This window comes from Amborella trichopoda, chromosome 2, assembly GCF_054954075.1.
Source record: "Amborella trichopoda isolate Santa Cruz 75 chromosome 2, AtrichopodaSantaCruz75HAP2 v2.0, whole genome shotgun sequence".
Lineage (NCBI taxonomy): Eukaryota > Viridiplantae > Streptophyta > Magnoliopsida > Amborellales > Amborellaceae > Amborella > Amborella trichopoda.
In genome coordinates, this window is record NC_142337.1 from 38,366,517 (window position 1) to 38,393,377 (window position 26,861).

General features: G+C 39.8%; 1 protein-coding gene across 3 annotated transcripts; it reads left to right on the plus strand.

Annotated features, from left to right (window-relative positions):
* The first annotated feature begins 3,900 nt into the window (after positions 1-3,900).
* Positions 3,901-26,449, plus strand: LOC18421494 (RAF-like serine/threonine-protein kinase 20). 3 transcript variants are annotated; one of them, XM_088860073.1, is made up of 9 exons: positions 3,901-4,058; positions 4,392-7,510; positions 7,593-7,679; positions 24,015-24,167; positions 24,305-24,468; positions 24,555-24,702; positions 25,004-25,126; positions 25,582-25,669; positions 25,773-26,449. In XM_088860073.1, the coding sequence occupies exons 2-9, from the start codon at positions 4,604-4,606 to the stop codon at positions 25,973-25,975; spliced, it is 3,873 nt and encodes a 1,290-aa protein (XP_088716199.1). In that variant the 5' UTR covers positions 3,901-4,058; positions 4,392-4,603; the 3' UTR covers positions 25,976-26,449. The 3 variants fall into 3 exon arrangements, with proteins under 3 accessions (XP_088716199.1, XP_011629016.1, XP_088716200.1); XM_011630714.3 differs by having other exon boundaries at positions 3,901-3,948; XM_088860074.1 differs by lacking the exons at positions 24,015-24,167; positions 24,305-24,468; positions 24,555-24,702; ... (1 more) ...; positions 25,582-25,669; positions 25,773-26,449 and adding an exon at positions 16,892-17,118 and having other exon boundaries at positions 3,901-3,948.
* The last annotated feature ends 412 nt before the right edge of the window (positions 26,450-26,861 follow it).

Below are 26,861 nucleotides of genomic sequence, written 5' to 3' on the forward strand. Positions count from 1 at the left end.
TATTTTAAAGCCAAACAGGTCAATCGAGTCGATTCTCCGATCCAAATCACTGAACTACCAAGCATATTCAATTTTTGGAATGGCCGATCCCAATCACATATCCGCTTTTTAAAACTTTGCTAGGCATAAAGCCTGGTTCTTCCTCAAAACATAACGAAAGCACAAAATTTGATTTCTAGAAATGTACTACCTACTTGATAAAATGGGCCGTTCAGATGGCAAGATTCTCTTCCAATCAACCCACTCTCTTGGATCACGACCGTTCAACTCAGCGTTGGCAATGGCTATATTAAAGGGCCAATTGGCGTGTTTCATTGGCCTGCCGCCCTTTCGATGTGCAACCCGATTATGCCCGAGCGGCTCGCCACATGTGTGATGGTGTCAGCGACGTGCTTACCACGTGCTGCATGTGTCATTTATTCATTCAGTTTCTTTTTTTTCCTTTTTTTTTTTCATGTGATTTAAAAAAATGAGGGCAACCAATGAAAGTCTAGGGTTGAGGTGAGATACTCGAGTTGTCGGCCCTACTCACTCCAAAGGCCCATTAATGAACAACCCCTACTTGTGCCTGAAATTGCAGCTCATGCCCTTCTCGAAGGGCACTTTTGTTCGAGAAAATAACCGAAATTAACCCCATTATGGATCTGAACCAAGCTTCTTGATCTGTTAGTTAAAATCCCAATTTATCCATCCAAACAATGGAAATGCCTCACTGCCTAGAATCACCCGTAAATCGCAATGAATCATGGTTAACACATTTGTTGTTGATTCATTTTCTCTACTTTTCTTGAATTGAGTAAATTTTGGTATCTTCTCTTATTTATTGTAGATTCATGGGGAAGTATTCTATGATAGAATCCAAAGTCTTTGTAGAATGGTTTGGGCCTTGGCAGTAGTACTGTCGAGTTTTATGGTGAGATTTTTGACTCCATTCTCATCAAGTTTTATGATGAGGTCTTTGACTTCATTCTCATAAAAAATGTAAGGGCCCAAATCCCCACTAACTTATTAATTTTTTGAGAATGGGGTTGGGGTCGGTCGTCGTGGTAGCGCCACTTATACCATAACTGAGGTCTATATTTCCATTCTCACTTAATACATTAAAAAACCACTAACGATTTTTAAAACTAGTAGATTCCTACTGAATTACTCAAAAAAGAACCCAGAGTCCCACATCAGTAAGGCGAATTCTAGAAATTATTAAAATTAAAATATAGGTTTAGAGGGTGGAAATTTAAATGACTTAAAAAAATATTAGATAAACTTAAAAACAACAACAAAAAAAAAAAATTATAAAAAAGAAAGATTTTAGAAGAAACCACAACGAGACCATACAATCTCGGAACAAATACGGCCCACCAATACCCTATTTGGATTGGCAATCCCGATTGGGAATCACTCTGTTTAAACACTGATAACATCTTTGGTTCAAACAGCTTGCGAGTATCTTCCCATTTGCCATGACGATGAACTGTTAGCGTGCGTTAATGAACTTGATAGACATTTTAGTATAGAAACGCCTGAACCTTTTTTTGTTTTGTTTTGGACATTGGATGGTTGATGAGGTGTTTATAACTCAAATGGCAACATAATATACAGAAACACTTTTCTCTCGCGGGGGCATTACATACAAATTGCATGTAAAGAACTATCTGGACAATCCATAAGTCTTGGTGAAAGCAAAACCAGGTGGGTTGACACTAGTAAACCATCCCTATCAAGCTTGATTTAGGTAAGGGTGGCAACTAGCCGGGCTTGGGTCGGATCAGCCTTGGCTATAGCCTGGCCTTGTCCACATAGAGCCAGGCTAGGCTTGGCTTGGCCCTGGCTTTTTAGGGCCAGGCTAAGCCGGCACTGGCCCTAGCCCACCCCTCAGGTCACAGGTTGTGGCCCAGGTCCTACTCATTTAGAGCTGGGCCTGGCCACCCAGCCCATTGCCAGACCTATTTTAGGGTGATGGGCCATGTATAGTTTTATTTTTACTGTGGCAGTGAGGAGCTGACGAGCAATTCCTTTTGTTGTATTAGTTTTGTTTAAACTTTAACCTCTTCGTTTAAACATCCAGCAAGCATAAAATATCAAGCACAAGTCAAAGTTACTTCAATCATTATAAACATCACAAGCTAAGCCTAATTCTAAAAGGAAAATGGTTCCATGAGTCCGCATGTGCAAGAACCCGCTGACTCTTTAACGTCCATCTTTAAGGTGGACGTTGTGTAAAACGCATGGGTCAATTCAACTATGTACAGTGCCAAAAACATCCCCACCAAAAAGCACAATTTAAAATTCAAACAAATTTTTTTTTAATATTTATAATCAGCTTGGTTTAGATGATGAATCTAATTTCGGATGAAAAATCCAATTTTAAGGTAAATTTAACAGGGAGCCGCATGAGTACATATGAGTTTGCTGACTCAAATAAACCCCATTCATTCTAAAACGATATTAACTATATTGTTAAGTATTGGTAGAGAATAATAAAGTAAAAATGTGTCTACAAAGATCTCACAATATACCTATAAGTAAAGAGTAATCACACTATGAGACCCTCCCACACTCATGTGAATAGGATTACAAAAGATCACTATTAAATTTTAACACAAATCTCTAGAAAAGTCATCACATGGGTGTGGTACTGGAGTGAATAGGTTTATTGATAACTTTTCTAGAGATCTGTATCAAAATTTAATGACGATCTTTTGGGGTTCTACTCACATAGGTATGGAAGGGTCTCATAGTATCATTACTCAAAATTAAACAGTAAACCTATAAATAAACACGTAGGTTCTTGAATGATTTAGAGTGGCTCTCAACCATGGCCCTACTTCCTAATCAAAGAGCAAAGTAGGCCCAACATCATCAATGCGATCCCCCATTAAAGCTATAGTTTACTTCAACTAAATTGCAAGGCACGACTCTCCTCCTTTATAGGACAACACTGGGAGATATCACATTTTCTCAGAGAGGCCAACATGGTTGTTGATTGCCAAGCTATGAGGGTGGCTACCACGAGTGAAGCTCGTGCTAAACCCCCGGATTACTTAGACATTTTTCTTTTATATGATGTGGATAATGATCTCATTATAAGGTTTGTAAAATTATTTTCTATGTAGCTTTATTTCTTTTCAAATAAAATAGATAGGGCCCGAACCCCATTGATTCTCCAAAAAAAAATAAAAAGAATATTAAGGCACCCGGGGGGCGGGTGGGGAGAATCAAGGGCACCGAATAATAATTGATTCCCCAGTAAATTTTTTTTATTTGAGTTGTACTACCAATTCGAATAGGGAATCATAGGATATGGTGAATCAAGAATGGATACCTTGATCTAGTTTCGAATTTTGAAACACTCCATGGAACTTATGTCCACTCAAAGAGAAGAGCAACAAGTAATGTAATTTAAAGAGAACCTTTGATATTATTAAGCAAAAATATACTAAAAGACTATTTATTTTTAATACAAAAAGTTACAAATATTATTCTTCAATAAATTTAAAATGGATAGTTGTAAGAATGTCATTGACTAATCTCTAAAGATATTAGTGGTGAAACAGGGGTACGTACGAAATTTATGCCACTATAATAGGGGTATTTTCAAAATTTATGATAATAATTTGGGTTGTTCTGTTGAGTGCGCTAAAAGACACTGCGGCGTGAAAAATTCCATTTAAATCATCACGCGTCCGAAGCGAAAGAGCGCAGAAGAAGCCGTGTTTTGGGCGGGTGTCCGAACTAATAAGAAAAAACAAAAAAAGAGTGAAAATTGGACACAGTGAAGAGAGAAACTTTAAAAGAAAAGAAGAAATTTCTTTATCCTGAAGATACCTCAGGAGAGAGAGAGAGAGGAGAGAGGGGGGTGGTCAATAAATTCAGGCTTTCCATGCCCTAAGTCATCTCTTCACCTGAAAAATTGTAAACCCCAAGTCCAGTCTCTTCCTTTCTCCTGAGGTATACTAATCTGTATCCTTCCTCTTCCTCTTTCTTGGTATTAACTCTAGTTAACATACCAGAGAACCCATCTTTTTCAAGGGATGATTTATCGGAATTTCTCTGCTCAGGTTGACTAAATAAAAAATTTTAAAATAAAAAGAAAATATCTGGGTTTTTGACATTTTATCTGCTTCTCTTTTTTGGGATTTTTTTCTTCTCAAATGAAGTATTTTTCTTAGTTTTATAATATTGCTTATTGTTTTTGGTTCTGTCACTTGTATAGTTCCCTGTCATCAAATATGCATTCTTTTTGTTTCACTGATTTTTTCTGTTGCATGGAATTTTTGCATCTTAAAACTGTTGTTTAGTTCCCTTTGAACTTTGAACTTGAATTCCGTCATTTCAGCTCGATCAACTGTTAACTTGTGGTTTATTGTTTTTCCCTTTGAATGTTGAACCAGGTATATAATTAGAAACTTCGCAATTCTCTCTCTGTATGAGGAATTATATTTATCTTGATCGATTCGAATTGATCTTATCATGTGAAATCTGAAGCTTTTGCTTCGCTGGGTTCTGCAACGGTTTGGAAAGATCAGGTCTAACCGTCTGAGGGTTATGGTGTTGATGTTATGGGAATTGCTCTGGTAGTCTCCTGTTTACTTGAACGGGGTAAATGGAAAGAAAACAAGAGCTCCCTAGGGACCACTCTGATAGTTATTCATACAACTCCATGAATAGACGGAATGATGGGCTTTCAGGGGCTGAAGGCCCAAAGTCTTTCCATGATACTAGTTATGTCCCAGATGCAAATCCAAGGCCTCCCGAATTTGTATTATCAAGTGGGGGAGGCTGGAACTACTCAGTTCAGACAGGTGAGGAGTTTGAGTTCATGCAAGCTAAAGCCTTTATCCCACCTAGTTCTGTTTCTTATCATGTAACCACCTCTGAAACCATTAATAATCAGTGCGATACAACCACATATCAAGATTTTCAGGGAATTCTGGGCATTCAGTGTAGTGGGTCTGATGTTTCCATGTTTGGGGGTGGTGAAAAAGGACGGTTTAAGGAGCGTGAGGGCAAGGCTCAGCATGAATTTAGAACGAGTAGCTACCATAGATTGACAGGAGGCCATTCCATCGAAGAAGGAAGTAATAGGGGAGGTGCCCCATATTCAGAGCATGGGTATATCTCTTCAGGGACTTCTGATGGCTCAGTTTCAGGGAAGATGAAGTTTTTATGCAGCTATGGAGGGAGAATATTGCCTAGGCCTAGTGATGGCAAGCTTAGATATGTTGGCGGGGTCACAAGGATCATAAGCATTAGGAGAGATATCACATGGGAAGAACTCATGAGGAAAATATTAACCATTTATGACCACGCGACAGTGATAAAGTACCAGCTACCTGGAGAGGAGCTTGATGCCTTGGTTTCAGTATCTTGTGATGAGGATATTCAGAACATGCTAGAAGAATACATTGCTTTGGAAAGTATCGAGGGGTCTCAGACTCAGTCTATGAAGCTTAGGATATTTCTCTTCTCTGCGAGTGAATTTGATGAGGGGCATCTTGATATGAGGGGGGGAGAAGGCAGCTCAGAGCTTCAATATGTGGTGGCGGTGAATGGGATAGACTCTGGGATGAGGAAATCACCAAGTGGGGATGGGTTAGGAAGTGCATCTTCTCACCATTTGGATCAAGTGCTAAGCTTGGATATGAGGAGAGAGAAAGAGAGTCAAACTATTCCTGTTCCTTCCAATCCAAATGTTCCCTCTTCTGTTCCAACCCCACAAAGTTCCTGTGGAAATTTCGATGGACTCTCAAATACAACTTCTAACAAGGAACCCCAACTTGCCCCGCTTCATGATAGCGGGCACGATAATTTTTTTGCCACCAATGCACATGATATAGATAGCCACAGGGTTGCTCCTCCTTCTGTACCATCTAAGTTGGTCGAGCCTTCTCAATATCCTCCGTTTGGAATGAGTTCGTCAGAGAAGCCTCTCAATGAGCAGCTCTCTTCAAAATTGTCAGGTTTCTCTGAAAATATACAAACTAGCCAACAACGAGATGCACTGTTAGGTGTGGAGAAACCACAAGGGGAGGTTGTTTTGCCCCAACAAAGGACCGAATATGAAAACATGCTACCTTTGGAGAACGAGCTCATTTCTCCAACTCTTCTTCCACACCCTGTTCCTCAAAGAGAAATCTTTTCCACAAAGCAACCTGAAGTTGTCCCTCAAGTTGAGTCCAGTGGCCTTCGCAACCAAGGTACTCTACATGCCGATCTTAACAAGCCTGGTTTGAGCTATTCTAAGGAGCAAGATCTTCCTTTTGCAACTCCTCTACCTGATAAAGGTAATTCACCTGTGCCTTCAAGTCAAGATAGAGAAGACCTGATGCACGCTGATGGCATATCAATATCTGATGCTCCTATTGCAAGCCAAGATCAAGAAAGTAATAATGATTTCAGCACCGTCTCTGCAGAAGGTGGGGCCAGTCTCTTTGACTATGGCTACTATCAAGAGCCTTATGTTCCTCAGAGAGTGTTTCGTTCAGAGAGGATTCCTAGGTCGCAGATGGATTCCCTAAACCGGTTATCTAAATCAGATGATTCTATCAATACCCACTATTGGATGGTGGATCCTCCGAGGGAATCCATTGATCCATTTCATGAAGAATTCCCAGCCTCCTCTCAGGGTACTGAACCCACCATCTTGACTACAAAAGCACCACTTCCATATCCAAATCCATCCACCCTTGTAGATGGGTTGATGCAATTTCAAGGGTATAAAGATCTGGCCGAGTCGATTTCTCAAGCAAAACAATCGAGTCCAATCGTGTCAGACCACGGTGAGAAATCTGAATATCAGCAAACATCACACCATGTGGAGAAACCTGCATCCCTTTTCCCAGCTGATGAGTGGGAAAGCCTTAGCAAACATCAAAAGGTCTCGGCTTCTGGTGTGCTTGATGAGCCATGGTGGGGGACGATGCCTGATGAGAGCCACAAAGTTGTGACGAATGTGACCTCTACGCCAAAGTATCAAGGTGATAACCTTATCGATGTTGAAGATAATGTCTCTTCCGATCTTCTATCAGATATATTTTCAAGGGCAAACATTGCCAATGACCCTAGTGGCATCAGTGTGGCTCCTGGTGTCGTAAAAGATGAAGCTGGTGTGAGCTTGAACATGCCTAACCATGAGCCTCAGCGGTGGTCATTTTTCAGGAATTTGGCAAAAGATATTTCTCTTATCGATCAGGATCACATGAGTTATTCTTCCCCACCTATAAAGTTTGAAGGGGTGGACCAGAGGGCTTATGATTTTTCCCATTTTAAGGGTGAAGGGATTTCCTTTTCTTGTGAAGTTTCCCAAGCTGATTTTGACAAGGGAATCCACCGAGAAGCATCTGGTATGGTTGGAGATGTGAGCATCAGTTTGCAAACAGACTTCCCCCATTCTGGTGTTAACCTTCCCCGTGTTCTGGACAAGGACGGTGAAATTCAGGCTGTTGGGGAAGTCTTGTATTCAAAAGCAGCAGATGGAGTTATCATAAGTACTCCAGACTCAGACTATGAGGTCGTCATTCTTTTCTTTTCCCATTATTGTCTTTTTCTTGTCTTTTTTCTTTGAATGCTGATTTTGTGTGATTTGTTTGCAGGAAAGCAAGATGGAAGACAAGAACACTGGTGCTGCAATTTTAGATGCTATGGCTGCATTGGGTGACTTTGATTACAGTGATTTGCAGGTAAAACTTCTTCTGGTGTTCTAATCAGTGCATTGTATGGTCTGTCGCTTGATTTGGTTAGTCTTGGCATCAAATAGTTTATTTCGTTTATTTCTTTTACTTCCTACTACTAATAAGATGTTTAATTAAGTATGCTGTATGCAAAACCATGCTAGGACATGGGATTTTTGTGCTTGAGACATCTGTTTGTGGGCTCTGTGTTTGTGCATTCTGTATTGATATGGTTGTAAACAGTGCAGTTCAAAGATGTATGCTGGCTGACAATTGAATATTATGTTTGTCCATGATGGGAATGCATTTCAAGTTATTGGAAGCCTAGATAAGTTTTTGTTTTTTTGGTTGATAATGCTAGATAATTTGATGTTATAAAGTTAAAACTGCTTGTGCTATACTGGCTGCTAAAAGTAGTGCTTATGGCGCTGGATAATATGATAATGCTATTCATGGTGCTACTGTAGAGAAGACTGAATTGTTTTTTTCTTTATCCATCCCTCGCAGGAAGGGAGGTAGGGAGGGCATATCATACCTATATCAGTATTTATACCTACCGTAGCATTTTTGCTTCCATAATCTATACTACACACACGGCCTATCGATGTTGTATCCTACTATGTATCCACTAAAATGTATCTTAAAATATTTTCATTGCATCATATCAGTACTAGTACGAGTACCCATCCCTCCGACCATCTCTTGGCAGCTGTGAATGATTAAATTGTTTAATGTTTAGATGCCATATTCATTTCTAGGAATGAGTCTCCCAAAGGAGAAAAACTTTGGGCATTTGTAATTGTAGAACCTAGCAGATTTGAAACTCTAGGGTTTCACAGTGAAGAGTAAAGTAAGAAATTGTAGAGAATGAAAATGGACCTAGTCACAGTCCACTGGGATTTCATTAGAATATAAATGAGATTAAACTTCCGTGCTTACCCTCTATTCATTTACAGTAATTTCATGTGTCCTTAGATTGCCAGGGACACTGAATGCTACAATACATAGATACTCTACAGATTATATACGATACTATCTTCTACATTACCCCTTGGTGCATGGATGTCAACCATATCCAACTTGGAACTAAGCATGTGCATGCGGGTTGTGTTCCATTGCTTTAGTTTAGATATCAGCTAGCTGATCTTCAGTTTTATATGTGGAGTTTCTATGAGCTTACCCATCACTTTTGATAAAGAATGTGATAGTCAACTTGAATATGTTTGGTGCACTCATGAAAATCTAGGTTCGATGCGATGCGTGTCACTGCCTGGTTTTCGCAATAAAGTGGAATTGATGAGACAAGATTAATTCAAATATCAGAGAGAATTGCTCGTAACTATACTAGATCACATTTTGTGGAAGCCATAGTGTGATAGTCAGCTTCTGTGCTGGATTGGGCCATAACATGGTGTTTTTAACTTTTTTAGGTCACCAACTGCCTCCAACATAAGTGCAGTATCTTGTGGTTGAATGTCTATTAATGGGACATCGTGCCCTGTTAACATCAGTGTATCCCACTAAGTCAAGTCATGCACCATGAGAAAACAGAAGTCTCTCGCCAGGAGATGACTTGAGCTATTACAAGATCCTGGTGTCAGTATTGATATATATTGATCAGAGTGAATGCATGAATTGACTAATTAGACCCAAAAAAATGATATCAGGTCTAGAAATGCTCAAATGAATGAGTTTCCAACAAGTCTATGAAGTAAAAGGGTCAGGTAGCCAGTGCAAGAGTGTGGGTTTGAGTCTTGAGAGCGGCCACTTTGTGCATAAGCCAAAGGTTAGGACCGTTTCCAGCCCACCCCTCCCAGTACCCTGCTTAGGCGGGACCAGCACCGGGTTACGATCCCTTCTACTGTAATGGGATCATACTTCTGTTAGGATCTATAGGTGAGTCAATATTTTCCAATCCCAGCTTCCAATTTGTTTTAAGTAGATCAAGATTTTTTCTACGCTGAGCACTAAAGATCCCCAGTGTTGATTGAGTCACCTCCATAGCAAGAAAGTATTTAGGGAGCACAAAATCTTGATGTTGAATGCAGATATCGCTTGAGACTTGCAATACTCTTTTTGTATTCACCTATGAGGACACTGTCATCAACATAAACTAGAAGAATAATAGTAGCTTGAGGTAGCCTTTTAAACAAACACTGAGTAGTTTGTGCCACTCCTATGAAACCCAATACATTGCTAGGCACTGCTGAACTTATTGAACCATGCCTTAAGTGATTGCTTAACCCATGTAATGCTTTATGAAGCGGTCAAATCAGACCTGTAGGTGTGGGCTTTGAGAGTAAAGGCAGACATGACGTGCATTATTCTTCCTCCAAATCACTGTGACGGCATTCTGGACATCTAGTTGATATAAGGGCCTCTTTGGATTGCTACTTCATCAGAAAATGGACATAACTCATTTTTGTTGCTGATGCAAAGTTTCATGATAATCTAAACCATGGGCCTGGGTGAATACTTGGGTTACGATACGGACCTTATAATGTTCAATGCCTCCATTTGGTATGTAGGTAAATGTTGACACAATGAAAAGTGACATCCTTCTTGCCAGGATGAAATTTCACGAGATCCAATTTCCCTTCAATGCATGCACCTCCTCTTCCATTATGACCCTCACATGGGATGTATTACAACCCCTCGAAGTGTTCTAGGTTCAGAATGGGAATCCAAAGGAAGCATGAAAAGAATGATTTGGAGAAGGGAGAGCATGTACAACACTAAATGTTGAATAGGATGAGGATTTCACTTTCCTTTATGAACAACGATAGGAGGAGAAATTATTCAACAAAAAAAGCAATAGGAGGAAAAGAAGATGTATTATGTTCCGGGATTGATGATAAGCTTTGGGAAGCTTCTTGGATAGGGTCCAAATTGAGTAATGTCTCTTCATTTGCTAGCTCTTGTTCCCTTTGCCTTCATGGGTAAGTGAGTATTAGTAGTTATTTCGGGCATCCTCGAGGGAAGGATATGGTTCTGATCATAGTTAGCAAGTCGGGGACTAATAATATATTGGCAAACAAAAACATTGGTAATAAATCGATTTTATTTAAAAAAGTTAGAGGTAGAAAATGCGGATCACCAAAAAATAAGTTAAGTTGTAGAATTGTGAATATTTTGGATTTGGCTAAAAAAACGGAATGAAAAAATCAGATATGTAACGATAGCATATTTTAGGATTATGATTTGCAATTATTGTATAGATACATTAAAGTTATTGAACAACAATTTTATGGCCTTAGTGTCATTACAGTAATAAATGAATTCAATGACAATGCTGACTCTATTGTCAGAACACCGAACATATCATAGATTTTGTGGGGGCATAAAGTGAAACTACAATAATAATACTAAAGAGAAGGACTACATTAGTAAATAACAAGAATTGTAAACCAAATTATAGGATTATTGTTCAAAAAAAGAAGAAGGCCCTAAGGCAGTGAACTAAAACAAAACACAGAGACCCAAATATGAAAAATAGTGATCCATCCAAAAAGCAATCTTGTATACACCAATAAAAAAAAGAAAATGAAACTAATCAAATTTCAATATGCGTACAAAAAGCAACGAAATTCCTAAACAAATTCAAATTTCACACTAAATTCCTAGCCTCAACCTTTATTGAATCAGTCTCCTGCAGGACGCTCCGGATTTAAAGAAAAGAAGATATTTCATTGGGTTACTCTTCTTCTAACTCTATCTGTTATTTTGTGATATACGACTGTTTTGATATTTTATTTTTTGGGGAATATATTACTTTGTATTTTTTCATAAATTTTTCTAGGGGAACTTATTGGTGAAATTTTTGATAGAATTCTTATTAAATCAAGATTATTATTTACTCCGACTGTTCATGTGCTTAGCTTTAAACCAAATTCAATAATATTAAGTTTACGAAGAACTAAAGTTATAGGGAAGAAGGTTTTTTGAATTTTTTTTTGAAAAAAAGATAAGGTATGGATTTATATCGGTTCCATTAAAAAAACCACGAATTTTTGACGAAAAACTCAGAGTTCTTAACAGATTTCAAAAAATCGGGGATTTTTTAAAAAAATCGTGTTTTAAATAGAGACTTGCTAACTATGGTTTTGATACAGAGAAACTCGGAGTGGGTTGGACACCAGATTCAGATATAAAGTCATTTAGAGTGGTTTGAACTGGAAAGGCAATTACAAGCTCCCCCATAAATCATTCCCAGAGTGCATCTGTCTTTATGAAATAGGATACATGTTCCCGTAATAAAACATTGAATTAAATATAATGCATTTCTTAGGATCAAAGCAGCTATAGCCTTTTTTAGGATAAGAGTATCCTACGAAATTGCATCACAGACCTTGCATCCAGATTGGCTCGTGCATTTTCTGGTATATGGACCAAGAAGATGGTCAATAGGGTCTGGATGCCTGATTAGTTTTCATGAGGACAAACATCATTAAGAACTAAAGTAGGCAAACAATTTATGAGTTATGCTCCTAAATGGACAGCATGACACCAATAAAACTTGGGTGCATGCGCAATGATCTGGAAACTTGTAAAAGATGGTGATTATTCCTTTCTGTAATACCATTTTGTTGTGGTGTGGCAGGAAATGATTTTTGATGAAGAATCCCATTTTCTTTGAGGGTATCCAGACATTTGTTTGGCATCAAATTGGGTAACAAGCATTTTATGATATTGCTTAAAAAATTCAAGAACTTGACCTTTGGGTTTCATTGAATAAACCAACAAAATCTTAAACAATCATTATTCAATGTCACAAAACATGAGACCCAGAAAGAGAAGAAACTGAAGCTGGACCCCAAGCATTTGTATGTATTATGCAAATGGGTTGTGATGTTGCTCTTTATTAGAAGAACGAGGCAGACGACATTGTTTTGATATCTGACACACTTCACAACTTAACACCATGTCATCAGTGACACTTTTCCCGGTAACAAAGACTTCGTAATTTTAATCGAAGGATTTCCAAGGTGAGCATGTCATAATTCCTCCTCATGAACCTGGTTGGCAGCCATTGCCAATGGAGCCTTATTGAAATTATAATCCATCTTTTTGAAAACCTTCCCTAATCATCTTTGAAGTCCTCAAGCCCTGGATAACATAATGGTAGGCTACAAGGTTACTTCATAATTTAGAGTTTTGGTGATGTTACTATCAGTTAGCAAGTATGCTGGAGAAGAAGGAACATGAAGAGCATGGGACAAGACAAATGAGGAAGTTAGAGGGAATGCTTCCAGTTCCATTATTCTGTGGATTGGAACCATTGTCCGAGGAGACAAAGTTTGAAGTGATAGACTTTTGAGAGGTAGCAAATGAGACTGATTACGTGTCATATGTTGGGATGCTCCAAAGTCTTTGATCCAAGAGGTAGATGTGAAGGCAACAGAGAGTGAGAGTCACCCGAGTGAAGGGAGGTGGGAAGGGACGTAGGCTCCTTCTGCAAAAGTAGCTAAAGCTTTCCTTCAGCAGGAAAGTTCCTATGATGGGTGCCTTGCTAGCTACCTTTTGGAGCATTTGGATGGAGGGAACAGTAAATTTTCAAAAGCCATGAGACGACTCCAAGTAATTGAGGACCGCATCACGGCTATGGCCATATTTTAGGCTAGGAATCACATTCAGTTCACTAGTTGAGTCGATGGTTGAAGTCAACCAACGTTGTGGTTTATCATGCAAGCCAGACCAATTTGGATTCAAACATGCAGCTTTTGGACGGTACTGTTAAGTGACGTGGTGAAGTTAAATTTCGACAGTTGATCCTTTTGGGAGCCCTGGTCCTGAAGAAAGAGAGGGGAGAGAGGAGAGGGGCCGGGGGGTGACTGGTAATCCCAAATGATTATCTCTTTCAAGGGTCTGATAGGGGCTGCTAACTTAATGGTCACGGAAGTACAGTCTCTGTTTCATGGTGTTGAATATCGGGCTTGGGGCTCGTCACTTAGTTGAAGGGGATTCTAAGTGAGAGTTTATAGAAACCAAATCTCATACGCTTGGAGTACAACTATATCAAAACTCAAGACAATACAACTTGAATTTCACAATATACACTTGAAATTCAACTTACAAATTGTAATTACAGGAAGGTTACTGTGATTATAGTGAACAATTGACTTCAAGATACACTAAAAAAATAGATGATACAACTTAATTAGGGTCCTTGTCATCAACAAAACAAACTACTCAAGGAGATCTTCAAACTACACATATATGAGGTGCTTTTGTAAATTCTGCACCACTCAAAGATACAATGCAAAATTATACATTAATAAATTCCATAAAACTTAATATGACATAGTCTCCAAATTAACAACGCACATATGCTCAAGTGTATAATGCAACGTGTCCGTGGGAAGCCGATTAGAGCTCTCTAGTTCCCGGTTTATGGCGTTGAGTTTTAGCTATGTGCTATTGAGTGACGTGTGATGGCATAATTCAAAATTTGGCCAAATTCATCATCTCAAGAGTGGGAAGCCAAGCATCTACTGATATACACGTAAAACACTGCAGAGATCAAGTGATCAAATCAAGTGGAAAAATCGTAGGAGAAATCGAGGCTCTTAAAACACAAAACGGGTTCAATTGAGTTCACAAATTGAGCCACATAAATTCATCACAATCTCCTCTTATGAAAACAACAATTTGAGGCATCAAAATGAAGATCTAATTGACTGATTTGGTCATCAAAATCTTAGAAAAATAGTAGTAAAACATGCTCCAAAATTCATAGGGAAAAACTCATGGAAACTAGATTGATTTTTATATGGATGATGCCTTTAACTATATGGATCAAGGGTGATCAAGATAGATTCAAGTGATCATTGATCTACCATCAAAATGATGAAGATAACTTGTTGTAATTAGAAATTTACAGCAAGAACAATCAACTAGAATCAAAGGAAATTGAAATATCTAACTCAATTGATGAAGGCCTTAAGACTGGATCATCCATGACTTGAATTTGAGCTGTGGATCACCATTAGTGGAGTCATCAATGAGCTTCAATGAGCCTTCTCTCACATCATCTTCAATCTAACTTTTAAGAGAGAGAGAGGAAGAGGAGAAAGCCTAGGGGCATTCCACTTTGAGAGAGAGAGAGTGAACTCATGTGTTATGGGTTAGGGCTTAAGGGGGTATATATAGGCTTGTAACAATTACGTGTATAGATGCTCCTATATTGATGTATCTTGGTCCTCCATATCATCATCCAATGGCTACAAAGAGAGGCTTGATCCTAACCCATGGTATGGATTTAAATATCTATATCCTCTTTTAATTCAGTCAAATTTCCTATGTTATTAAAATGCCCATGCTCTTTATATTTAATTAAACCAAAAACCAAATTGGAAGGTATACCCTTGTGGTAATTTGTCAAAATTCCAGCAAAAAGCAAAATTCAAAAGTTCCCTCCATTTTATAAGAGCATGTGGGGCTAATGAAATCATGCCACATAAGCTAAGTGGTGAATTGCATAGTTACCATATACCCTTAGGGTTAGGTTTGTAATTAAAAACCCTATGCCCCTTCTGGAAGCCTCACACGTCCACAAACTCCTTGTTTTTCACATTTAACATATGTAAAATCACAATATTCCACAAAATCCTTAAATACAATGCCCTCACTAAATATAACAAAACACAAAAGGACATGGGGGTCCCCATGGGGGTTGTGGCGCCCTCACGTCATCCTCCATATGAGGTGATGTGGGACCCCCTAGGCCTCCACGTGGACACTCATTGGCCATTTGGGTGTCCTTTGTTGGTCCTTGGGGACTGTCTTTAATTGTCATTTGATCCAAACAATTTTAGAAATGCATTTTCTTGCTTAGAAAAATCTAGAAAAATTCTAAAAAAATCCACAAAAATCATTATAATGATTTTCCATGAAAATAAATCATTTTGACATTGTTTAAAAACATTTACAAGGGAAATTAGGATTCTTGGAGCTTAATTATGAATCGGAACACTCCACTTGGCTAGACCCGAAATCCAAAGCCATATTCTCAGTATGACCCAATAGACTCATGACTCATAGTGTATAATCAGGGGCTCATGATTTTAGCATATCAAAGTCAAATCAATGAATGACCTTGAATCCCCAAGTATAAGTGGATTTCAGGTGCACCCTAGAGGACATGCAGACATGGTGCGAGGGTTACTCTCTTGGCACATGTGCATACCTCTTACCAATGGATCATTGGAAGAGCGCTTCTCATGCATTGTGACTGTTTATGCATATGTTATGAGAAGGTTCTAAGAGTCAAGGATTTAGGCCAATGCCCTCTATTGGTCCTAACTTTCCCATACAGGGCTATCTCATCATCGAGCTCATAACACTTTATCACATAAACACATAATCATTTTGCCCTGGTCCGTCAGTTAGTCATGAGGCATAAACATAATAAGCGACCCCGATTAAGAGGTAACCCTCAACCCTCTCAATACCTCCCATGGATATAAATCCTTCTCATGACTCACTCTGGGTTCCATCACTCTTGGTCTCAGTGCATCATGATCCTAGAGTCATGTCGCTCTTTTACTCCCAGTAAAGTTAAGAGCTATCCAAAATGTCGGAATTTAGGGCCTTAAAAGGACATAATTCCAACACTCAGTGCATTAATTATTCGACCACTAAGTTCTGCCTTCATCCGTAGATGTTGGAGCCGATATTCCAGCAGATCTGGGACATCATGGGGAATTTCACCGTTGCCTTTACACATGGAGGAGGCCAATACATTAGCCGTTGCGTAAGCAAAGGAGGGCGCTTTGGCTCGCACTTGTTACTGTTACACCATAGCAATGGTCATTTAGTCTTTATTTTTTTCGATACACTACATATCTTGTACATGGGCAGCAATTTTGTAACAGCATTAGTACTTCATATGAAACAGTGAACAACTCTAGAAAAATGTGTAAATAAGAAAAGATCTTTGTTGTTGATTGTCTGGAAAAATGCGTTTGGAATGGATCTCATTTTGGAGCCCTCCTCCATCTTTATTGCATGGCCAGGTGGATTCTGAAGTCCCTTGCTGAACTGCAAAATTTTTGAACTTGTTGCATTACATTAAAGTTAAAATTTTAAAATTGTTGGTAACTATGTTCAAATATATAGATATGTAGGCAATGCTATAAATGAGAATTTCCATAGAGGTTGAATACTTAATTGAGTCATGCTGCTGGTTGCACTAATAAATGGTGATGTATTTCCTGTATCAGTGCTGAACATTGTTAGATGATGGAAACCGTCAGGTCTTCTGGCTGAGTTAAAGAAACAAGCAGCTGCTACTCATCAAATGAGAAGAAATAAGGCTTAGATTTATTTTTCATTCTTATTTTTTTCAGTGGTAAACTTTGTTTCAATGCATTTTACAGAACATTGGTGGCAAGCTTTGCCCTAGTCATGGCGTAATAAATTTGGCTCATGAGTTCTTAGCACTTTTCAATGATTGTCATGAGAGGTTCAATGAGTTTCCTTGTCTCACTGTGACTGGTATCCACTGCATATGATTTTTTTTCCTTCCCCTTGACAATCTTTGACCATATTTGAAGAACTAACTTCTCTAAAGTGATATTTATTGTAAACCTACTCAATTTCTTTTTGTCTAAGAAGTTTCCTTTCATTTATAACCGTCATTAGGGCTCATAAATGGGGATGACAGAACTTTGCTATCTTGCTGCATCTTTTCTGTACTAAAACTCTTTATTTTCCTTACAATTTCAATTATTCAAGCATAACAAGGACACGATGCATAAAGCTGAGGCCCAAACAGATCTAGTTTTCTCTACAGTTGTTGGGATTAGGATTGGGAGCCTGAGATCGTGAAAGGCTAGAAGATCGGTATGGTTTGGAGCGTCAGTGTCAGCAATTGAGATTCCCTAGTGTTGGGGATCTTGATCCCTACCTATTGGGTATCTCAATCCCAACCTTTTGGGGATCTTACTTTCGACCTTTTAGAGTATACACTTTCAAGACCTTGACACCATGTAAATTTCCTTTATAGTGGATTTTGACTCTAGTGGGAGTGTAGGACTCAATCCCTACCTTTTGGGTATCTCAATCCCAACCTTTTGGGGATCTTGCTTTCGACCTTTTAGAGTATACATATGCTGGATTTATGTGGCTTTCAAGACCTTGACACCATGTAAATTTCTTTTATAGTGGATTTTGACTCTAGTGGGAGTGTAGGACTCAATGTGTACTATGTGACTCACTGGGCCTAAGTAGTCTGTGGCCCGGAAGTTGTGTCTTGAGTCACAAAACCCTAACCATGGGATACGATTCGTATGCTTAGAGGGTTATCGTTGTGATTGGAGGTTATCCCATACTCGAGGTCGGTATTAGCATAATACGAGACATCGGAGGCTAATTCTGGTGCATAGAGGAGCCTGTGAGAGTTTCGAGAGAAAGGATATCTCAATGAGATATGAGCTGGAAGAAATGATATCCCGCGTGGGTTGGTGCCTTATGAGGTTAAGGGCCAAAACCTCGATTTATTTATGACCAACCTACGACATATGTATATAACAACCACATGAATGGGAAGCCATTGTTTGCAGGTGATCTTCCAGATTAGGGATGTGCACATGTGCCAAAAGAGGATTCCTGCAACATGGTTTATGTATTTGATTGTGACTATGGTTACGGGTGCATGATATACTTCTCCCTTGGGTTGCACATGTAATCTATCGAGATCCTGGAATGCCACCATCTATCGGTCGACTTTCATGGACCAACGATGGGCCCCTAGGGAAACTGAGGGTCATCTGTTCTGTTGGGGCGATTTGAGAAAATTGTTGATAGTTTCGGGATGAGCCTACTGGAGTGCCGTAGTTGTGGATTTCCCTCTAAAGGTACCTAATTTCCCTCTAAAATTTTTTGACAGCCCAAGTGAACTTATTTTGGTAAAATAAGATGAAAAATGAATTTTATTTTGGAAAATCATATATAATTTTTCTTGGGCCTAAAATTGCTTAGCAAGCTTTTTCAAGAAATTTCATTTGAGGACATGGGAGGCCCTTGGAACATGTGTGGCCCAAGTGGCCAATGGGCCACACATGGCATCTAATGGGGCCCACATGTGGGCCATGGCCAACCCACATGAGGATGATGTCATGGTGATGTCATGCTATTTTGTTTTTTGGGAATATCTTGCCCTTGATGTCATCCCTTGGAGGCTTCTCTTATGGGGTGTTCGTTTTAGTGACATTTAAGATATGTTTAAATTGTTCTAAGCACATAAGAGAATCTTTTGCACATGGGTGGACCTGGACTGATCTTCTAGAATGGGCATAGGGTTTGATATTTCATTTGAAACCCTAGCCCACTTGCATGACACTTATCACTCATTTGTCCCACATGCAAAGTTAGTTAAACTAGAAAGAGTATCTTCCCTTAACCCCTCTCATTTCATTTGATATGAGAGAAGAATTTTATCTAAGGGGCACACCTCACCTTCTTGAGTACTTACTCTCTTGATCAAAACCATTTTGATGGGTAATGAAGGTATTTAAAAAACTTCAAATTGGATATGAAATTTAAATTTAGGAGGCAAATTTGAGTTTGCAATAGTGTTAATTTTCCGCCTTTGATCTATGATAGCTAGACATTGATGAAGTGCTTTAGTCCAAGCCTCTCTCCCCCCATTGATCTCCATGATCAAGGGCTCATTCCTCCTCCCAATAAGCTTTTACATGCTCCTCTCCCACTACTATAAATAGAGGGCCTCACCCCCTCATTTGGTCACTCATATCCATCCCATTGATATGCTGTCCAGTTAGAGAGAGTGTGAGGATTGAAGCTTCCCTGGCCATGGTTTCCATGGCCATGGTCCAAAGTGAGATTCACGACTATATATCCCTTCTCCCTCATTTCAACCCTATGGAGCTCATCTTCAACCATGCCACATTCCACCATTAATGGTGTGCCAAGGACCTTCCAGGTTGCTGTAACCTTGGCCTCATCTTGGATTTGCATCAAGGTATTCCCATCCCTTCGATCTTTGGGGCTCAATTTTGTAGAGTATATCATGTCAATTTGATAGTCCACATTGTACTACCAGTCTACGCTCTTATTAACACCCCATGCCTATGTGTAAATTTTGAGCCTCCATTATCTTGCTGTAGCCCATGTTCTAATATCAATTACAACAACTTAAAAGTTGAATTTCATGAGATTCATGGCCAATTTAATAATTCTACACCATGCATATAGCAGCTCTTCCATATAATGCACATACCATGCATCAATTGGTCATAATTGCTATGTCCATGCTAGATCTCCATTATCATTTGTGTGCCTACTGATCCAAGCATTTCTAGGGAGACCTGTTATTGTATAAGATTGCTTTATTGGTTGGCTTCCCATATTTGAGGTGTGAGGAGATTCCTGGAACGCGTGCTATCAAAGGTGGAGATCATACTTGGGGTATATTAGTCTTAGGGGGGTAAGGTCGAGCAAATGAATTCTATACATGGCTTTCCATGGTTAGTCCTTTCCCAATTGAGTTTTAATATCAGTTTGTATTAGTTGTATAAAATGAAGGAAAGCAATTGGATTGAATCCTTGATGTATGTGAAAGTGCATGTGATGTAATGGAAATTGTGTGGTGCTCAATTTTGTATTGAGCACACATTTTCTTGTTGTAATGCTTCCTTTACCAGAATTTTCGGTAGTTGTATTAGTTCTCCTTTGCTGTACTTTTGTTTTCTTATGGTTTTTTTCAGTAGTTGTATTAGTTCCCTCTTGAATAAAATTTTGAAAAAGTATACACTAAAGGAGCTAGGTTTTATATCCAACATTATAGTTTTGGACTACGAATACTCTTTAAAGTAGGGATCTCTTTATTTATAACCAGCAAACAGTGTAACTAAAATGAAAGTGTTGTTGTATTGATAGTTAGCTATAGATTTAAAAAAATCATCTGTTTGGTTGTTATCTTAATTTTTAAGCCAATGATTGAGATCCCTAATGGTGGGAATCGAGATACTTAACAATAAGGATTGAGATCCCAAAAATTATAAAATCGAGATCTCTTGAAGATCCCTTTCCTTGAGTGATGGAGCGAGATTCCGAGGCAGGATCACCGCTTTGGTTGAGAGATCTTGACAACTATGGTCTTCTCAACCATCTATGTTGCTGGTGTGCCAACTCTCTCTTTCTCTCTCGCTCTCTTTATTCTCCCTCTCTCGTGTGTGCACACACACACACACATCTTTAGCATTGCTCCTCCTTTATTTGTGATCAGTTACTTGTACTTGCCATTGCTGGTTCGCCCCTTGATCCACGACATCATCTAGAAGTGTCTGGAAACATTGCATCCCGAGATTCATTTTAAGTCCATCCTTCCTATCAGTAAGTTGATTCAAATGTTTTATAATTCATGGATTAGAGAAGCATTTGCTTCTGGTCCACTTGCTTGGCTTCGTCAGACAGCTGATAAGGAATGAGCATTGATTGTTGCTGTTTTTAGATAACTGTATTCCATGTTGGTTTCAGTTTGATTGAAGTATGGAGAATCAACTTGCACTAATGAACAATTATAGTTTCATCTGAATGTTGTGGCTGGAGCTGGGGCTCTGGTTGCCTAATAAAAGACTTTTGATTTCTTTTCCTGGATGGTTTATCGTGAAATTCAGCTGGATTAATGTGTCCAATGATTTTAAACTCAAACTCATCTTGGGACCTGGCCTGGTCCCGGACCGAGTCATATGAAGTCAACTTTTGGTTGGACTAGATTGATTCTACTATGAAAGGGACATAAAATGGTATGTCTCGGGTGAAGCGTGACGTTCAAAGGGTTGCAAAGCCTATTTGACTCAGGTGAGTCGTGAGTCCAGTCCGCAATGCCGCTTCCGATCACCTTATTTTCTCTGTTGAATAATCTTTGCTACCCATTTTATGTTGATTTTCTTTCAACCAAAAGGCCCTAATTTCTTCTTTCTTCCACTAATCCTTTATCAATGAGTTTTGTTTTCTAAATGCAAATTGTCTCAGTTCTGCTTCTTGGTGATTTATTGATAAGTTGGTCAGACATGTGCCAGAAGCCATGAATGCCCATACTGCTTGCTTTTTCTAGGAATTTGGTTAGGGATTTTATACAATGAGATCATTTACCTTTGTTACAAGGAGGACACAATTGCTTATAACCATCGATATGAAATCTAATAGCTTAGGCTTGTCACAAAGTTCAAGAAAATTTCTTTTTGAAGCTTAAGCGTGGTCAATGGAATAAATGTAGCCATCCAATTTCACATCCAATGGTCAAGATTAATTGTGACCACGTTATAACCAAAGGTAAATGGTCTCATTGTATACTTCTCCATTTGGTTCTCTCTTTTGTGCTTTCATTTATGATATACACATTCTACGAGCTTTCTGCACCTTGGGGGCACAGGAATCTGGCAATTAAGAAACAAAAATATGGTGTTGTTGGGAAAATGGTACTGGCGACTGGCAACCCAAGATAATCTACTATGGATCCTAGTCATTTGGTGTAATACTGTTTTGACCCCAATTCTTGGCTCCCCACTCCTAGACCCTCCAGTAGAATTTCACGTGCCTGGAAGTCCTTTTTGTCATCCCTTACCTCCTTTCAATGCCTAATTTGGTTCCGTCCTCGAGAGGCACAGCGCATTTGCTTCTCGTCGGATCTATGGCTGGGACACATCCCCCTTAGAGACCTGTTTCCATCCCTCTTCTAGTCTTCTCCCTCTCTCTCAACCAAAACTCCACAGTTGCTGAAGCAATACCCCCTTGAGCTCCTCTAGAGCCTGGACTCCCTCTTTCAAAAGATTCCCACAGCGAAACTGAGACTTCTGACTTCATCAACCTATCCACTCTCCTCCACTCCTCATTCCTGGACATCAGTGGCTCGGATCAAATTGTTTGGATCCCCTCCCCCTGCGATTCATTATCCGTTTCTTCATTTTACAAGCACTTGCTCTTGCCTCCTACCTTCCCTCATCCCCCAACCTCTGTTGTGGCCCTGGCATGGTCTTCCATCGCCCCCCCCAAAATTCAAGCTTTCAACTAGATGGCTCTCTCTGAAAAAACCCTTACGGTCGACCACTTGCAACAGAGGGGCATTCCCATCAGTTTCTCTATGTGTCTAACTGCAGAAGAAAGCAACCCCCACCTCTTTCTCCACTGCCATTTGGCCCAGAACCTTTGGGGTTTGCTACTCCAACTCTTCGAATGGCCATGGGTTACCCCTCCATCCATCCCGGCCCTTTATAGAACGTCACCAGCCCTTGGCCTAAAGCATGTAGGATGTTGTGGCAAGCATCGGTAGCAGCCACAGTGTGGGTCCTCTGGACCGAAAGAAATTCAAGTATTTTCAGAGGTGACAAAAGTTTGACCCCGACATTCTTTCACAAAATCACTTCCTCGGTTATTTTTTGGGCCTCGAATCACAAGATGTTCAAGGGCTTCCCCTCCTCAACCTTCATCCTAAACTGGAAATCCCTAGCCTTCCTCGTACTTCTCGGTCCACCATATGGTCACCACCCCCCTTGGGTCAGACCAAGCTCAACTTTGATGGGGGATCCTTAGGCAACTCTGGACTGGCAGGTGTTGGAGGCATCTTCAGGAAGCACCTCAGCCTTACTTGGTCTCCTACTCTACCCATTTGGGCCACGCCGACTCACCGTTAGAATCCATGGCCCTCCTCACGGGCGTCAAACTTTTTGACCCTCTTTGGGGTCAACCGCTGATCATCAAAGGCGGTGCTCAAATTTTCATCTCTTGGGCGTCTGGCTCCTCACCTTGGCCATGGATCCTACCACCGACTTTTGACCAGATTGCCCACCTTTGCAGGGATATGGTCGTCTCATGGAGGCATCGATGGTCTCCTCATGGAGGCATATCTGGTGGGAATCCAAAGCCCAAGCGATGCCCTAGCTAAAAATAGAGCTTTTTCTAGTGCTACTTGATTTTTGGGAAGCCCATATGGATCAATGCATATTTGTATTTTCATGTGCATATGTACTGGGTTATACCCAATTTTTGTGTGGCCACCACTATGTGGATAGTCTATTTCTTGGACTAGAACCCCCGTCTAGTGGGTGGTCTCTACCCTCCCCCTTTGTCTTATAAACATACTCTTCTTTAATATAGTACTTGTAACAGCTTAAAAAAGAAAGAAAGAAAACTCTCTGAATACAAGCTTTTTAAGTGAGCGGAATAATATTCTCATTATTGTCATGATTATTGAAAAGTCGTTGAGTAGTTAATGGTGTTTTGTGCTCATTGTTTCTTTGGACTATTTAGCGCACTCATTTTTATGCACCATGATCCATGAAATTTCTCACTCTGATGTTTATTTTCACTGTCCATATGCAGATAATAAAGAACTCAGATCTCGAGGAGCTGCGTGAACTGGGTTCAGGCACATTTGGGACAGTTTATCACGGGAAATGGAGAGGCACTGATGTTGCTATTAAGCGGATAAAAAAGAGCTGTTTTACTGGCCGATCATCCGAACAAGAGCGATTGGTGACTATCCATATAGCTTTTATCTGTCTGGTTCATTTGTGAAGTTTCGGTTCTCTCTTCTTATCTGATGACTGTTGCTTGGGTTCTGTTTAGAAAATGCTTCTTTGTTAATCTTTACATTTGGGGCTACTTTCCAGACCCAGGACTTTTGGAGGGAAGCCGCTATTCTATCAAAACTTCACCATCCTAATGTAGTTGCATTCTATGGTGTTGTACATGACGGACCCGGTGGAACATTGGCAACTGTAACTGAGTTCATGGTGAATGGTTCTTTAAGGCATGTCTTGCTAAGGAAGGATAGGTAGTGAAGTATCCATCTTTTGTTCAAGCATATCATTCTTTTGTTCTATTCGTTCCAATTTTCAATTTCCCTTGATTCTGTGTTAGGGCTCTCGATCGGCGAAAAAGGCTTATAATTGCAATGGATGCAGCTTTTGGAATGGAATACCTACATTCTAAGAATATTGTGCATTTTGATTTGAAGTGTGACAACTTGCTGGTGAACATGAGAGATCCTCACCGCCCCATTTGTAAGGTAAAGGCAGGCAGAACTTCTGTGTGAATAGTTGTGAACAATATCTCATGAAGAAAATACTACATAATCCAATTGACTGTGGTTCACCCATACACGTTTATGTCATTAACTTTCTATAATATGGCGAACAATGGAGAGAGAGTTGGACTCACCAGAGCAGGGCATGATCCCATTGGTGGGTCCCGTTCTTTCTTCATCGCCATCCAATTGATGGTAGTGAGGATTCCAATGGAATGAGTACACTAATAAACCATAGTTTTGACACTCCTGAAAGAACAATTAAACTGTATCCTTCGTGCAGGTTGGTGATTTTGGCTTGTCAAAAATTAAAGCAAATACCCTGGTTTCTGGTGGTGTTAGGGGAACCCTTCCTTGGATGGCTCCAGAACTGTTAAATGGAAGCAGTAGTAAGGTTTCTGAGAAGGTGTGCTTTGGATCCTTTGAAGTTCTGAAAGGAATACTGCTCTATATGGTTCTGCTTCTTTGTATCGGTGTTTAAAGATACGGACTCGGGCTCAGACTCGCAAGGGTCCTGAGTCAGAATCAGTCACAGAATTGGCCAAGTCAGAGGTTGGGTATAACGTCTGACTCAGCCAATTTTCATTAGAAATACCGAAAGGTACGCTAGGCTTGGGAGGCTCACTGATATTTGGGCTTCACCGTCCAGAACAGCCAGGGTCCCAATGTGGGCCGACTCAGGCGAATCACGAGTCGGAATTTTAATCACTGCTTGGTGTTATGATGTATCTCTAATCCGTGAAATTTCCTATTTATATATTTTTTCTATAATGTCTACAAGGTATTTCCAAGACATTTTTCAAAATACATAAGATTCCTAATAATGATATTTGAGTCCTTATCCTTTCTTGGTGGTGGCAGGTGGATGTATTCTCATTTGGCATCGTCATGTGGGAAATCCTTACTGGTGAGGAACCTTACGCACATATGCATTATGGGGCAATTATCGGTATGTATGCTTGGTGACACTAAAAGCACCTTCCTTTCTCTCTCTCTCTGTCAAAGTTTTTTGGGTAGTGTAACTCTCATAATGCAAAAATTCCCTAATGCAGGAGGCATTGTAAATAATACGCTTCGGCCACCGGTACCCGGCTGGTGCGACCCCGAGTGGAGGAGACTAATGGAGCAGTGCTGGGCCCCAGATCCTGCAGGTCGCCCCTCTTTCACTGAGATTGCCAGCCGGTTACGCATGATGTCGGATGCTCTTCAAGCTAAAGGCCCTGGATATCAGGCACATAGCCAAATGAGGGTTTGATTGCATTTTTCCACCGTTTATGGTACACCCAAATTCTATTTACTCATTATTGCAGCGAACTCCTACGTGGTGTCTATCATCTTCATTGTAACTGACAAATGTGTCAGTGCGACGCAGGTTGGTGTCGGCAGTTCTCTCTCTCCATACCCTAAAAGAAAAAACGAGAAAAAAAATAAACCTCCCCTCGTTATACATGTGAATTGTGTGTCTAATTTATTGGTTGTATTTTTTTATATTGATCTTATGTCCTAGATGTATAATATTGTGCTTGTAGGGAGGTTAGGCTCTCCCCTGAAAGGACGATGTGTTGTTACATTAAATCTGTAGTGTGGGGACTTTCAGTATGGTCTGCGAAATTCTACAACATGAATGTATGTACGGCCTGAGCTCGAGTGACACTATTATATTCATGGTTGTGTAGCATGGACTGAATTACACTTATGTGATACCTTTACTGTGGTTATTAGCAGCAAAGAATGAATCGTCTCATGGATATCTTATTGCAAGGCTTTCTTATTATACAAGTACATTTCCCATATTTAGTGAATTAAGATGTCGTCTGATCCACAAAACTCAGATATTTATGGGACTAAAAATTTCGAGATGATAACCAAAAATACTTATGACGAATGTATGTCACAGTTCCAATTGGCAGTGGCTCCTCGTTTGGCTTGGTAAGACTAGGTTTTGGACAGATTAGGGTTAGATTTTATCTTTGGGATAGGAAACTTAAGGCTTAATTTAGGGTGGTCTCTCTCTCCAAACCAGGTTTCTTTGTCTACATGCCCCTCCCTTTGAGCTTCTAACTCAAGTCTTAAAATGATCGAGGCTTGGGGTTATGGAGAGCTTGGATGCAATATGGGTAGAAAACTAGAAAGGTAGATCA

Excerpts from the sequence above, each read along its gene's own strand:
- LOC18421494 (XM_088860073.1), top strand. The coding sequence starts at position 4,604 with ATGGAAAGAAAACAAGAGCTCCCTAGGGACCACTCTGATAGTTATTCA. Across the intron at positions 7,680-24,014 it reads TTGATTACAGTGATTTGCAG|ATAATAAAGAACTCAGATCT; the intron begins GTAAAACTTCTT and ends GTCCATATGCAG. Across the intron at positions 25,127-25,581 it reads GTAGTAAGGTTTCTGAGAAG|GTGGATGTATTCTCATTTGG; the intron begins GTGTGCTTTGGA and ends TGGTGGTGGCAG.